The sequence below is a fragment of the Pteropus vampyrus genome, unplaced genomic scaffold (genome assembly GCF_000151845.1).
Source record: "Pteropus vampyrus isolate Shadow unplaced genomic scaffold, Pvam_2.0 Scaffold1, whole genome shotgun sequence".
Classification (NCBI taxonomy): domain Eukaryota; kingdom Metazoa; phylum Chordata; class Mammalia; order Chiroptera; family Pteropodidae; genus Pteropus; species Pteropus vampyrus.
In genome coordinates this window covers 32,617,492-32,633,373 of record NW_011888782.1, presented here as the reverse complement: position 1 = coordinate 32,633,373, position 15,882 = coordinate 32,617,492, and the positions used below count along the sequence as shown (strand labels likewise).

Below are 15,882 nucleotides of genomic sequence, written 5' to 3'. Positions count from 1 at the left end.
ACATAAAAGGAATTATACCATACATATTGTTCTACAACTTGGTTTTTTTTTTTCTATTAACAATGTATCATGAGCATCTTTCCTTGTCAAGGCATAAAATTGGGAACAAATCCCAGAATGCATGGTGGTGGAACAGTATGGGTCCACATTTTATCAAAAAATTTAAATTAACATACAAGCTTTAAAAAATAGTTTTTGTACCAAGTATGCTAGAGAGTGGAATTGTTAATAAAAGAATTTACTTAATGTATTTTTAATTTTATTTTTTAATTATCCAAATACTATAATAATGTATTTTTATTGTTAAAATGCAAAAGAAATGATTAATCAACTACTGTTTGAAAGTTGGGTAAATACTGGATCACTTCCCCATTCTCAGAGGTAGATCTATGTTACTTAGAGCCTGAAACTTTTACAATTTAGAATCTTATTCTAAAAAAAATGGGGAGGTAGATGAGGGAAAAGAAATTTAAATCATTTCTTCAATTAAAAAATTCAAAAATAAATAAATAAATAAAATTATGAACACATGTATAAACCTGTCATTAAACTGTGTCATATAGATTAATTGAAAAGGATATGATGGGAATAACTCATAATTTCTTTAAATCTTTAAAGTCGGTGTTAATTTTTTAATCTTGGAATGCTATATTGCTTCTTATTACTATTTTAGCCAGGGGTTTTACTTGGCCACTTGGACCTTCCTGCCATAATGATTTTTATTTTATAAGTCAGTTAGACAATGTGAGTGTTTGGCTACATACTAAGTATGTTTATCTCAATTATACACTTAGGGACTCAGAAATAACCACATGGTAAAAATGCTCTAATTCTATGAGATAGACTGGGTCAGAAACTATTTATCATCTAGCCTGAAAGCTCCCAGTCTAACTTGAACACCCTGATAGCATTTCAAGCTTTTGGTATCAGTATCATTTTAAACGCCATATCCCAAAGTACTAAAAAAGTTAGGGTATTCTCTTTTTCCCAATGCACAGTAATTCTGGTAAGGTGGTTAATTGTCCATTTGAAAAAAGATTGAGAGAATATTTTTTCTATATACTAGTGGTATTGTCGCAATTCTTTCTCAAGGACTCTGGATGAGAGCTGACTTAGGTATAGAGAAGGAGTGAGAACTTGTGATTTTCTTTTGCAGTGAGTGATCTCATCCCTTTGGCAACTGGCTTTCTATCTTTAGCAAAGTCAAGTAACACTGCAGTTAACTATTTGTGTATATTGCCCTGTGACATACATTATTTGTTAGCCATCCTCAGGTTTCCTGTTCACAAAATAACATATGCCCACCTTGCCTCTGACATTTAAGTGCTGCCATTTGTCTTCTACCATTCCCAAATAGAGAGAACAACACTAGAGAGATCAATTCTACAGTGGTCTCGGCTATCGTCAACCATGTCTTGCAGAAGATATATATTATCAAGTTTCTCACTGTTGCTTTGGTGAAGGGAGACGTCCTTCAAGTCTTCCCAGGGGAAAAGGTCATGTGGCTGGTTCTTCACTCCAACCAATTTTTATCATCTATACTTCATTTACTGTAGGTTATTGGCCTGGTCAAGCGTCAAAGAACCATCCCAGGACTATAATAGTACCAACTCCAAGTGTCTGACAGAATATTGAACCCTAAATCATCATGGATAAGACTATCATGCCAATAAATTCTCCACAATCTGGACTTATGTTGCAACCTTCTGGTCCAATTCCCTTAATTGTTCTACTAGTGTTTACTGGTATTAGTTAGGTTCTGTAATTTCTTCAGTTGATAAGTAGTAGTATCCTGAAGTAGGCACTATATTTCCCCTTTTAGCTGTGTTGAGATCTGACCTGAGTACCTTGGAAGCAATGAATGGTGGTAGAGACTAGCCTTGAAACAAAGATAAGCTTCATCTTGTGATGTCTTGCAGCATCTGAAGGTGATAGGAGTCTATTATTCTTTAGGAGGGGAGAGGCAGCTGCTTCTGCCAGACCAGAGTGTTGATGAAAATATGGGGGTTCAACCTTAGGTTTATCTACCCAAGTGTTATCACTTCACATCTCAGGTTTCTGATGTTTTTCTATCAGGGCCCTGATATTGATACAGAAGCCCTATCCATGCTATGCATTTATTCTTATTTACTCAACTCTAGCTGCACCTCCCTAAATTAGATATACCATAATAATTTTTCTATTGAATTCTGTATAAAGTTCAATTTTTAATTTTAAGAATTATATATATATTTTACATTTTTCTGTTTAGTTTCTTTTGGTGATTGAACTTGTTCGTGTTTGTGATTCCATCACTTATGAATTTCAACATTTCGGTAATACTTATAGTCTATACTGAATAATTCAATAACTAGAGTTTTAGTGATATAAATCTGCTGTTATTTGTGCTGATTCTCTTTCATGGTTATGTGTTTCCTTGTGTGTTTGTTGACCTTTCATAGTGACTTCATCCATTGGCAAGAGGACTCAGCTTTGCATGGAATGATATTCAGCACTTAGTAATAAATGTTAACATTCATTACTTGCTTATGCAGTGCTAGTTCCTAGACTAAGTGCTTCTACACACTATGTAATCTTTACAACAATCCCATGAGGTAAGCAGATGAGAGCCCAAATACCATGTTTTAGTACCTACAGTATGTCTGTTACTTTGTCAGATACTTTGCATATATTAGTTAGCCTCCAGAATATGACATAGATATTACTATACTTGTCTTTCAAATGAGGAAACTGAGACTTGAAAAGTTCAGTCAGATAATAAATGATGGAGACAGGGATTCTAAAACAAATATGTGACTCCAGAATCTGTACTACCAACTTTGAAATGAATGGGATTTTGGATATAGTGTAAAGGATACATTGACTATCAATTCTAGTCTTTCAAATTTCCCTTTCCTTCAGTTACAACAACGGAAATAAATATTCAGACACTTGTATCTTAATTTAGTATTAAAAGCTTTAAAATAACCTTAGTACAAAACTATCCATTTGATATTTATTGAGTGTGTTAGATTAAAGATAGACACACAATCTCTGATACACCTATTGAATCAAAGAAAAAAATAAAGGCATCCAAATTGGAAAGGAAAAAGTAAAATTATCTCTATTCATCGATGACATGAAATTATATACAGAAAATCCTAAAGAATTCACAGAAAACACTGAGAGTTAATAAGTGAATTCAGCAAAGCCTCAGGAAACAAAATCAATTTAACAAAAATCGGTTGTATTTTTATACACTAGAAATGAACAATCCTAAAATAAAATTAAAAAAATTAATTTACAATAGCATCAAAAAGAAAAGAAATACTTAAGATTAAATTTAATTGAAGACTTGTACACTGAAAATTATAAGACTTCTTGAAAGAAATGAAAGATCTCAATAAGTGAAAAGACAGCCGACGTTCACGAATTAGAGAGCTTAATATTGTCAAGATAAAAATATTACCCAAAGCAATCTATAGATTCAATGCAATCCCTGTAAAAACCTCAATGACATTTTTTTTCCAGAAATGGACAAGCTAATTCAAAATTTTATATAAAATTGCAAGTGACCCTAAACTATACTAATCTTAAAAAAAAAAAAGTTGATGGACACATAATTCCTGATTTCAAAATGGTGGAGCAGTTGTAGAAAACAATTTGGTGGTTTTTCAAGAAATTAAACATAAAATTAACATGTAATTCAGCAATTCATTCCTAGGTCCATATCCAAAAGATGGAAAGCAGATGTTTAAAAAATACTTGAATACTAATGTTCAAAGTAGCACTGTTCACAAGAGCCAAAAGGTAAAAAGAACCCACGTATCCATCAGTTGATGAAAGAGTAAACAAAGTATGGTATATTTATACAATGGTATGTCCAGAGTAAGAAAAAATAAGGTATTGATACATGCTACACTGCAGATGAAAACATTATCCTTAGTAAAAAGACACCAGAAACAAAATGGTACATATTATATGATTCTATTTATATTAAACATTCAAAATAGGTAAATTCATAGAGACAGAAAGCAGACTAGTGATATCCAGGTCCTGGGGGAAAGGGAGAATGGAGAATGACTGCTTAATGGGTATCGTAGTGATAAAACTGAAATTTGATAGAAATGATGGTTGCCCAACATTGTGTATGTACTAAATAACACTGAATGGTACATTTAAAAATGGTCAATGGTTAATCTTGTTATGTGAAATTTATTCAAACATAAAAAGCTATTATATTATCTCTTTTTCTCCTTAAGTAATTTTTGCATGTAAGTAACTTAGTTGTAAACTACTTCAAATTATTTTGGAAAATATTCAGAATACAAAATTTTAAAAGACAAAAAAAAAAGGAATTTAAATGAATATAATAACATTTCTAGTAAGGTTCAAAGTACTTACCTTGATGGGACCCCTTTTTCCTTTTTAGTATTATACACCCAATTGAGCAATACTTTTCTAATAAAGCTAAGAAATTTTTTGCTTTCAGAATAAGCCTTTATTGTCTCAAGACTCATATATCTAAAACAAAAGAAAAGAAATCTTTGAACATGCTTTAAAATTTTGGGACTATGTTTAATGCAATATCATTGGAAAGCAAGAAGACTATTTTGCCCAGGTGTGACTGGGAATGAGACATTTTCAAGAACATAGTTGTAGTCACAAAGTTGTAGTAGATACAAGTAGATATATAATTATGAATTTATATTGTAGGGCTCATTTATTAGACGGAGAGTGTAAAAAATCGGAGATACATAGTTTAAAATAGTAAAGAGGTCAAGGTTCAGGGAGAGAAAGCATACCATGATTCATATATTTGAGATTCATATACTTCTGGGTTTTCAGTTGGGTCTCCCATATCTGGTGTGGCAATGAACACATTACCTCACTAACTTGTTTGCTCTGTAAAATGACAGTAAAAATACCTATGCTAGCTTGGAATCATTAAAAAAGAAATTATATATGAAACATCCAGCCCATTTCGCAAATCCTCTCATTTCTCTTCTTTTACCTTCTGGGCAAGTAGTCAGTGAATTTATAAGGAAAATAGAAGTGATAACCTAAGAGTTAAGATGGTTACTTGAAGAAGTTAGTGGTAATAAAACCCTAAAAGATATTTTGGTGGCACTTGTCCCAAGTTGTCTGTAGGTTTCTACTGGCTTTTCTATTGAGACAGTTTAGACCAGTGTGCTATGATTTGGTCTTGCTTAGTCAATTCCCTTGGTTTTATGAGGAGTTTGCCTGCTGCTGACCAGACTTTCATTGTCTTTGTCCTTGGATCTGAGGTCCTACCTTAAAAAGTGGCTTAATGGAAGGTCATTGGTAACGTAAGTTTAAAGGTGGACTTTGCCTTTCCTATTGAAATTTGGGCCATTTCTCTGCTACAGGCAAACTGATTAATTGAAAAGAATGAAATCATTCAATTCTATATGATTCAATATAATAACATGGTAATTATATGGAAAATCATGAATGTACACATGACTTGATTCATTCCTAATTTTAAAAATATTTATTGAACACCTATTATGCTTGATAAATGCTGGTGATAAACCATAAACAGATGCTGGTTTCTGCTCTCAAGGATCCAGCAGACTAGTGGAGTAAAACATGCAAATAACAATTGCAGTAGTGTAGTAAGTGTTGCTGCAGAGATCATAAATAAGAGGGCACACTGGACCTATAAGGACGGGGTATTTAATATAGACTTGAGGAATCAGAAAACCTTCCACACTGGACCCATAAGGACGGGGTATTTAATATAGACTTGAGGAATCAGAAAACCTTCCTAAAGGAACTTATATCTGAGCTGTGATCATATCTCAATTTCCTACAAACTCTAAAATTCTGTGATATCAATAAGTGTGTGACATTTTACAGCCCAAATTACTAAGTAATGCAGGCCCCTGAATTCTTATTTTATATCAACATGTTCACTGTTTAGACCTGATTTAAGAAAACAGTATGATCTTTCTAACTGAATAGTAAGAGAGCTTAGATTCAAATACAAGCTCTGTAATTTATTAGTCGAATAACCTCGGGTAAATTATTTAACCTCTCTGTGCCTCATTTCCTAGCCTTTAAAATGAAGATAATAATAGCACTTATGTGATAGGACTTTTAGATATAAAATTGGTAACATATGTAAAATGTTTAAGACTATATCTGACACAGGCCTGAACAAATAAAAGCTCTCCATTCAAAGTATTATTTCTTAGGTAATTACAGAGGCACTTAGCATGGGTCCTAGTACCCCTTTTTGAACCCCACACTCTTTCTTTCTTTCCACTTTTTCTTTTGCCACAGGACACCCCAACACATGGAGCTACTGATAGCAATGATCAGCAAATGGTAAAATCAACTCCAAGGCAGCCCAGCAAAGAAGTAAGTACCGAATACGAATGTCATTAGTAGAAAGTTCTTGGGATTGAAACACCATTTTTCTAATCTTGATATTCCCCACAGTGCCTGGCATATAGCTTTGCACTTATTACTATTCAATATTTATCTGTCACCTGTATGAATAAAAATGTAATATAGTACAAAATTTGCCTTCATTATTCACTATGAGCCCTTTCAACTCTTTAATCCCCTTCTCCCACTGTCAGCCTCCTTTTTGTGACGATTTACTTATAGTCATGTGTTCTTCATGGGGAATATAAAGAGGAAAAATCAAGGCAATGGGCTGAACTGCTCTGTATTGTTTTTTGTTTTGTTTTGTTTTGTTTTGTTTTTTACATTAACTTCTCTTGGACAATAGAGCGGTAATGATTTTCAGCTTGTCATTTATTCATTCTTTTAAAAACTTCCACTGTACACTGTATCTGCCTCCTTCAAAATACATATCATATTGTTTTAAATTGATCACGTTTGCCCAGCCCTCTTCCCCAACTTCCCTAACACCACTTAAATCCCCTAAGCGTTTGAAGGACCTGGAGCAAGAGGGAAAATAAAGGCCCTTGTATTATACCTGAAATGTTTAAATATTATTAATCAATAAACCAAAATTTTAAATGATAGCTTATATTCCTATCTTGACAAATATGTCATAATGATTTGCATGGCTAGGCTTGAAAATCTGTACTTTAACTATAGTGAGAACATGCTCTAGTGTCTGGCTGCTTCTCTTCCTCTACATGGCTTTATCTCTCTCTGTACCACAAGTGGTTCATGTGAGTAGACACCAAGCTGACACATCTCTTAGGTTTTGAGGTGTGTACACCAAAGCCCAGTTCATTTGTGAGATGATAGTCCAGGGGAAATGGTCCTAAAAGACCCTAGAAATGAATTTAGGATCATTTGAGCAGGGAATTGTGGCATCTTTCATACCAGGAGTGTGGAACAGAACAAGAAAGCATGTCTAGGCTTTGCGTCCTTCATCTTTCCACAGGGGATGATCCAAGGGTACTCTCTAATACCCTGACTTTGAGGAACTCATTGCTTTCTGTAGAGACCTAAATCTAAAGAAATCATTACAAGTGTATGCTGTATATTAAGAGAGGATGTGTTTTGAGAAGATGGGCCTGGAGGGATTAAGAAAGTCTTTGACCTTAGTGAGAGATTTAAATAGTCTTAAAAAAAAAGAAAAAAAAAAAAAAGAACAGTTTACCACAGCTTAGCTTTGAGAGGCAAAAAGAGCACCTCAGTTAGCAGGAACAGCTTGTTCAAATGCATAGAGGTGTGAACAAGTAGAGCAAGTTAAGAAAACTAAAAGTAGGTGATTTGGCCCAATTGTGGGGTGTAGAGCAGACAGTGGCACACACACATAATACTAGATGATCACAAATTACCAGACAAAAGCAAGAAAAATAACTTGCACAATTTCTTAAATGCAGTAGTAGCTTAGAAGGATGGAAGCTTTCTCTTGATAATATACTTACTCTCCCTTCTCACCAAAGCTTCCTGCTGCACCTACCAGCATCTGGACTGCACTCTGGGACAGAATCTCAGACCTGTATTGTCTCTGGTAGCTTGCCTAAAAGAAATGTTAAGTTGAATCATTATATAGCATGAATAATAATAGCAACTTATTATTCTCCCTATGGCAAAATAATCTGTGAGAAAGAAGTCAAAATCACCAAATATTCTAATATCTTTGTAAAAAGAATCTCTCTCTAAAGTCCAGGCCATGAGATCAGTACAGAAGGTAGGTCTGAGCTTTGGGTAGAACCCAATAGGTTCTGTAGGAATTAGGATCCTGCTAGATGTAATTACATTTTAAAAAATAAGTGGAGTTCTGTGAACAAATAAGTGTTGGAACAGCTACAAGCTGCCTTCCCACCTTAAAACTTCATAGTGCATTTTAGAATATTAAAGGGTCTGAGAAATCCTACAGTGAAGGGTCTTGGTTTACATCTTTATTTAATTCCACTTTCTCAGATATTTTGAGAACTCTGCTGTCTTCAGTCTATTATTAGCATTAAATTAATTGCTTGTGTCGTGCAGAATGAAACTATTCATTGATTCAGTCCATATACTGAGAGATCAGTCTGCTTCAGGTACTATGTTTTATGCTGGGGAAACCATTGTCTGACATGGTTTCCCCTGGATTCAGTGTGCTGAACACTGTTGAGAATCACTGTATTGACAAACTTCCAAAATTGAAATGTATGATATAACTAAAGATTCCTGGAGTCCATAAAATACATTCTGTCCACACAATAATTTATGGATATTAAAACATGGTTTTACTAGGGGGATACTAGAAAGAGGTAGAACTAAATTTGAGGATGAGGGAACATAAGGCTATTTGTCTTAATGACAGCAATTCAATAGAGTATTATTTTTCTCCTTAAACTTAATTAAAATACTTGTAAGATGAGATTTAAATATGTTCTGAATCCTCAAAGATAAATACTGTAGCTTATGGAAAAAAGGAAGCTGAAAATAATATGAAAATCACAAAAGCCTGGCAACGCAGATGACAAAGCAGTTAGTTACTAGAAAAATGTTAATTTTTAAATGATCATTTACACTAAAATGTAAGAAGAATTTAGAGTACGGTTGATTACTAAAATCAACTGCCATTTATTGAGTTCTCTACTATACTGTTTAATTTACTGATCTATATATGTTTTACATAAAATTATTTAACTCTTGCAACAACTTTATGAGGAAATATTCTAATCTGTATTTTACAAATGAGAAAGCTGAGGCTCAAGGATTTAAGTAGTTTTCCCAAGATCATATTAGAAACTCGGTTTTCTCTGAATATAAAGACTGTCTTCCCTTTGCCCCATATGTGGTATGCTGCCTCTCCTATACCATGTCTTGCATTGATGTGCTTCCTTTTCTAATGAACCATAGTAGAGAAGATGTTGCCCCAGTTAATAGGAACTGGCTGAGATTTAAATAAAAAATCTTGAAGCTTTGAAAACTATAATAGAATAATTAACATTAATATTAGGGTTCAGATTGCAGAAACCAAATCAACAGAGATTAACATGAAAATATGCCTAGAACGAAGGATGAAATGATATGAGGGGAGATGAACACCTGGAGCACAGAGCAGAGAGATCCAACCTATCATGGAAAAACCGGGTTTCCTGATTAAGAACCACACATGGCACAAAATCAACAAAGATATAAAAACAAACATTTAAGGCAAGAAATCAAAAAGGTACGTGGAGTGTATATTATAAAAACATGGAATATCACAAGTGGAAAGAATCTAAGAGGTTATTCGGTTAGCATAAGTTTCCTTTTTTAGAGATAAGAGAAAAAAGACTAAAAAGATTAAGTCCTGATTTTTACATCATATTAATAATGAAAGCAAGACTCAAAATATAGTCTCCTATATTTTTGTGAAATAAATTAAAAATCTGGTCTCAAAGACATGATCTCATAAAATCTGCTGGTGGAACAAAGCACTATACAGGCATAAGTTCATCCTTCATGGCGTTACCTCAATTGCATAAAGAAGTTATTTAGGTCCTTCGAAAAGCTGCCTTTTCTAGGACCACTGCAGAAGAGAGAACTATCATACCCTATAGACCTTCCATTTCCCAAGTTAGACTGAGAAAATAGAATGTCCGGTACTCTATATGGCTGGAATAGCTGAGAAATGCACTACGGTTCCATGTGCAATGAGGAAGGCCCAACACAAACATTTTGAGAGGATGAGTCATGGCAACTAGTCAAGATCCTGGCCTGGACAGAAAATGTTAACTAGGCTATTAGCAATTAACCACAGAGTCCTGTATGTTGCTGTGTTATAGAATTTCTCTAATCTTCACCCAAGATAAAATCATACTACCTTCTACCTGCAGTTATTAGTGAACTTGGTGGTATCCTTTCATAAAAAACTGGCTTGGACCCAGAGATGGATGGTGTCACAGAACTGATTGCATAATATATCTGAAGGTTGAACTCAGCTGTAATTCCTGCCATTGGGATCTGTGAAATTCCCAATTCCTCATCATGAAACACCTTTTGCTTACACTAATTAGAGTGGATTCTTTTTCTTTTCTTTTCTTCTTTTTTCTTTTTCTTTCTTTCTTTTTTCTTTTTTCTTTCTTTTTTTTTTTTTGCAGTCAAGCAGATTCCTAATTCCCTTTGCCTTTAACAATCTATTAAGTTATGAAGGTGAGCATAATCAAGATGTCTTCAGTAAGAAAGGAAGTTTTTGATATAATTTTAGGTCAAAAATAATTTCAAAAGTGTAAAATAAAGTACTAACTATTTGTGCTGACAAGAGACGCCTGTTGGCCAGCTCCAAGGCTTCCATGTTAAGGGTCCCATCTACTTCCTTGTTACAGTTTGGACAGGTCACCTTTTGATGTTCTGGTGTTTCTCCTTGATTCAACTAAGTAAAACACAGATCAAAACCAAGAAATAATATATAAATATAAACATATTATTAATAAACCTCAAGCAACTCATGTACAAGTTTGGCTTGAAAAAGTACAGAAAATTTGCCAGATACAGCAAAATGTTTGCAGTTATTTAGAACATAAAATAACTGCCAGTTTTGAGGGGAATGAGTTATAGGATATCTTTACCTTTACATGATATTGTTAACAGTTTATAAACTCTACCACTTATAAGGTCACACTTTAAACCAGTGGTTTTGAAAATGTAGTCTCCCAGCAGCATCAGCATCACCAAGAATTATTAGAAACACATATTCTCAGATCCCTTCACAGACCTACTAAATCAGAAACTCTGGGGAATGGGACAGAAATCTGTGCTTTTACAAACCCATTCCATGATTTTGCTGCAGCTGATGTTTGACCACCGCTTTAAACTAATCACTTAAGGTAGAATAGAAAGTGAACATAGCACTAGATGAGAACATGGATAACTTCACTTTACAGATGAGAAAAGCTGAAGCTTAGAGAAAATAAAAGATTAGCTCAAGGTCACAAAGCTATTTATTAAGTGACAAAGCTAGGATATGAACCAGAATTTTTTGAGTCCAAGGTTAGTGCTCTACCTGTAACATTGTACTGTCTTTTATGTCTGCATTATCAAGAGGAGAAATCAATTGTTGATCATTTGCCTCCTGAAACAGATCAAGTACCAGAGAGGTGGCCTCAACCCTGATTTTGCATTAGAATCAGCTGGGTAAATGGATTAACAATACATGTTCCTGGAACTCTCCTCAGGACACCTGCATCAGAATCTCCTGGGTAAAGCTAGGAAATCAATATATTTTTAATAAGCTTTCCAGATGATTCTTATGCAACCAGGTTAGCAAAAGACCACAATCAGCTATTGGGAGCTATTACAGTAGCTCAGTACTTGCCTTATCTAGAAATCCTGGCAGTATTCCTGCAGGCAGAGGGCTTAGTTCTGAGCCCCCACCTGGAGCTTCAAGCACTGGTTTGTGGATATGAAACGGATTTTGAGGAATTCTATGAATACCAACTATCTTATGTCAATACAGCTAGAAGCTGGCCGCTCATATTGTATGATGCAGAAAAACATTGCAGTGAAAACCAGACATGACAAAAGAAATGGTAAAGCAGCCGTAGAATTGAGAAGGTCCCGGAATAACTTTTATTATTTCTCTTTATGGCAATCATGACTGACAGATGGGTTACATAATCTTAAATGAACAAATCTGACCAAGGAGATTTTAAAGCATATCGCATAAGGAGGAGATGACATCTAACTACATCTAAACATATGATGCTGGCTTTTAATTCTATTTTATATGAAGAAATTAATATTAACCATAAGCTAGGGGCTAACAACTATTTGTCATATAATAGCCTAAATAAATGCTAAACAAAGGTGCCTGTCCACTCACAATCTAGTAAAAAACTAGCCATTTTCTAAGGCTCCCTCTCCTATTGTCATGACAGCTTTTAAAGCACTACTTTAAATACACTGCTCCTTCTTTTGAATTTATAACATGTGTTTTCTATATACTTAAAGAGATTGTTACTTCTACTTTGCTCCACAGGGATCACAAAATTCTCCAAAAATCCCCTCTTTACCATTGTGGTAAATAAGGAGTTACCAATACAACTGCTCTGTCAATTATAGGTATTTAAAATTGTGAATATTTCTGACATTTATACTTATTTAAGGGCAATTGTATGTACTTTGAAGGAATAAACAAAATATATTACTTACCGCATATGGGTTTTGAAGTTTAATTGCTTTCTCAACCATGTTCCAATCTGCATTAGCAAGATCTTTGTCAAATTTGAGTGCGGAGGCTACAGATTTGGTTATTTCTTGAAAGTGTTGAAATGTATAATAAAGTGATTTATATTTTGTTGATGTGACATCACAAAGTCCTTTGATAGAAAGAGCACATTTTATAAATAGCAGGAACAATTTTGTTTGTTTTAATCTGAATTAGGAAGCTTCCTTTTGTTCTTATTGTACTAAGTATTTTTTAAAAGTTAGACTCAATATAAATTGTTTAATAATAGGAACACTAACAAAAGCTGATGTATATTATAATAATAATAATAATAATATGTATCGAGTGCTTACAATATGCTGAGAAAGCCCATCTCAGTACTTCACATGTATTAAGTCTTTTGATCATTCTGACCACTTTTGAGGTAAGTCCCTTTTCCCAGTTCAATCAAAGAGAAGACAGAGGAACCAAGGTGTGATGATTAATTTATGAGTCAACTTGACTCTGCCACAGAGTGCCCAGATGTTTGGCTAAATATTATTCTGGGTGTGTCTGTGAAGGCGTTTCTGGATGAAAATGTTTAAACTGGTAGACTGAGTAGAGCAGATTGCCTTCCTCAATATGGGCAAGCCTCCTCCAATCTGCTGGAGGCCTGAATAGAACAAAAGACCGAGAAAAGGAAATTCACTCTCTCTGCCTGCTGGTCTTCAAGTTGGGACATTGGTCTTCTCTTGATTTCAGATTTGGATTGGAATTTACACCTTTGCTTTTCCTGGTTCTCAGGACTTTGGACTGGTATGGATATAGATATGTACAGATACACACATGTGTGTATATATATATAGTATATATACATATATAGCCTACCTACATATATGATCACGTATATATGACATATATGTATTTATTCCAGATATGTATCTCCAGACCTCATTAAGGTTTGAAGAACCTTACTATGGGCCATAGAAGCTTTTCTGAAAAGCAATAATGTTCCATGAGCAAATGTTCACTGCTCTCACTGCAAGTACACTGATGTTCCACAATAAGAATTTTAGGTTTATTTAGCTCTAAGTAGAAGATATAATACTCTTTGCAAAATTTTACCTCTTTAATTTGTTCTTCCCATTTTACTATGCTAAGGCTCAAAGAATTTTTAAAAAAGGGAAGAAAAAGGATTTTGTTGCAACTATGAAGAAAGGAGGGATATTGGGTAGAGCAATATTATCCAAAAAGATGAAATTTCAAATTGATAAAAAATGCCATTAGAGTGAAAACTCTGTGTATAATAGAAAGATTGATAGAGTACTTATGAATATAATGGATTAAACACATCAGGGCAATTTGTTTCTAGTTCTTTAACTGCCATCACCTAGTTGTGTGACCTTGGGCAAGAACTTTGAACACTCTAGATCTCAATTTCTCAATTGTTAAAAAGTAAGGGATTAAAAGAGGCATACTGCATTATGCAAACCTCCTCCTAAAACTGCTGTTTCTGCTTCTACTCTCTGTATACCCCAACACCTCCCAATCAGTTATCCACAGAACTAGAGTGGTTTTTTGAAGACCTTGATCATATACTAATTTCACTTACAGCTTCTTCAGTGATCTGCCACCTGCTGTGTTCTCTATTGTATTTATATGTGGTTTGTTTATTTTGATATACACATGACTCTCTGATATTACCTTATTCGACTCATTTATTGACTGTTTACCTCCTTCCAATGTAAGCTCCATCAACTCAGAAATTTTGTCTGTCTTCATAATGCATCACTATCAGTTAAAACAGTGCTTAGCATAGAGGAGGCTCTTAATTTTTAGCAATGTTTAGCATATTTAGAATATTTTTTCCTCTCCAAAGAGAACTGTAATTAGTAGGGCTTACCTAGTTTACTAACTGCCACTGGCAAAATAACTCTGCTAACCATCAGGGTAACTAAGCACACTGACACTCCATGAAACAATACCTAGAAGTGAAAAAAATACAAAGTAAGTATTCATGGCAATTTCTATATCTTTTATATTTACTAATGTAAATTAAGCTAAGTTGTACTATGTCAATTGATGCTCATGGCAGAAGAGAATTTGGATATCAGACATGATGAAAGTACTCCGAGGAATCTCTATCTTCCTGCATATATTTTCATGCATATATCATGCATATATCATGAATATATTTTCATCCATGCTTTTGGAACTGAACCAAAAATCAGGGCACATCGTGTGACAAGTAAACATATACAGACATTGAAAAAGAATTCTTGTCTTTAAATTTCATTGCTGCATTTTTGGGGCCCTGGGAACATGCCTGATTTTATCAATTCGTATTCACTATACACACCCCCATGTGCATAGCTACACAACTAGTTCTCTGCTCAACATTACCAGTACATCTGTACCAAACAATTCTCCTCTCCTAGGAAGAGAACAACTCAGAGGCCTTGATATGTTTGCTCCATCTCATACTTTAACTCTCTGCATTCCTTCATTTTCAGCGAGGAGGAACAATTAATGTCTTTGGTGCCACTTGTCTTTCTCTTATACCCCAAGTTGGTCTTCATGGATGAGTGTAGCAACACTCTTCAGTCTGAGACCACACAATTCTGTTGATTTATGGAATTCCAACTTCCAGAATTTATGTTAAACACCTAGCCAGTCCTCTGTTTCTTGGCCACAGATGTAGGGTTAGGAACAGAGCATGAAACCACACAAGAAGCTCTCAAGGTTGCACATTAGAATCACTTGAGAAACTTTAAATATTGGTGCTCAAGATGCTCCCACTAGATATTCTGATTCAATTCTTTAAGCTTGCAGCCCAAGCACTGGTAATTAGAAAAACGATATAATCTATGTATGTTGAAATGTACTTGAGTACCCTTTCATAAGTTCTGACAGTGCATACATCCATATAACCCTCAATCTTGTCCTGATGTAGAATATTCTCATATGCCCCAAATTTCTTTGATACCCCTTTCCAATCAATCCCCTACCCTCTGAGAGGCAACTATTGTTCTAATTTCTATTTCTATGGATAAGAATTGCTGATTTAAAAATCTTCATATAAAATTGAATATTATGTCTCTCATTGTAGTTTTAATTTATATTTCCTTAAAGTAGTGATGTTGAGCATTTTTAATGTGCTTAGTGGTATACATTTTTCTTTCTCAAGTATCTGTTCAACTCTTTTTCCTTTTTCAAAAATTGAGTTGTTTTTCTTTTATTATAAAATTGTTGAAAAATATGTTCTAGATAGAAGTGAATTGTCAGATATAGATATTGGATATTTTCTCCCAGTTTGTGACTTA

General features: G+C 34.2%; 1 protein-coding gene across 1 annotated transcript in view; it reads right to left on the bottom strand.

Annotated features, from left to right (window-relative positions):
- The window catches only part of SLC9C1 (solute carrier family 9 member C1), a 95,759-nt gene that overhangs the window by 28,543 nt on the left and 51,334 nt on the right, over window positions 1-15,882 (bottom strand). The window contains exons 12-16 of the mRNA XM_011355501.2: window positions 14,463-14,544; window positions 12,565-12,731; window positions 10,661-10,786; window positions 7,863-7,957; window positions 4,384-4,503 (exon numbers count right to left, since the gene is read on the bottom strand). Coding sequence (XP_011353803.1) covers window positions 4,384-4,503; window positions 7,863-7,957; window positions 10,661-10,786; window positions 12,565-12,731; window positions 14,463-14,544 — 590 coding nt within the window. The remainder of the gene's footprint in view (window positions 1-4,383; window positions 4,504-7,862; window positions 7,958-10,660; window positions 10,787-12,564; window positions 12,732-14,462; window positions 14,545-15,882) is intronic.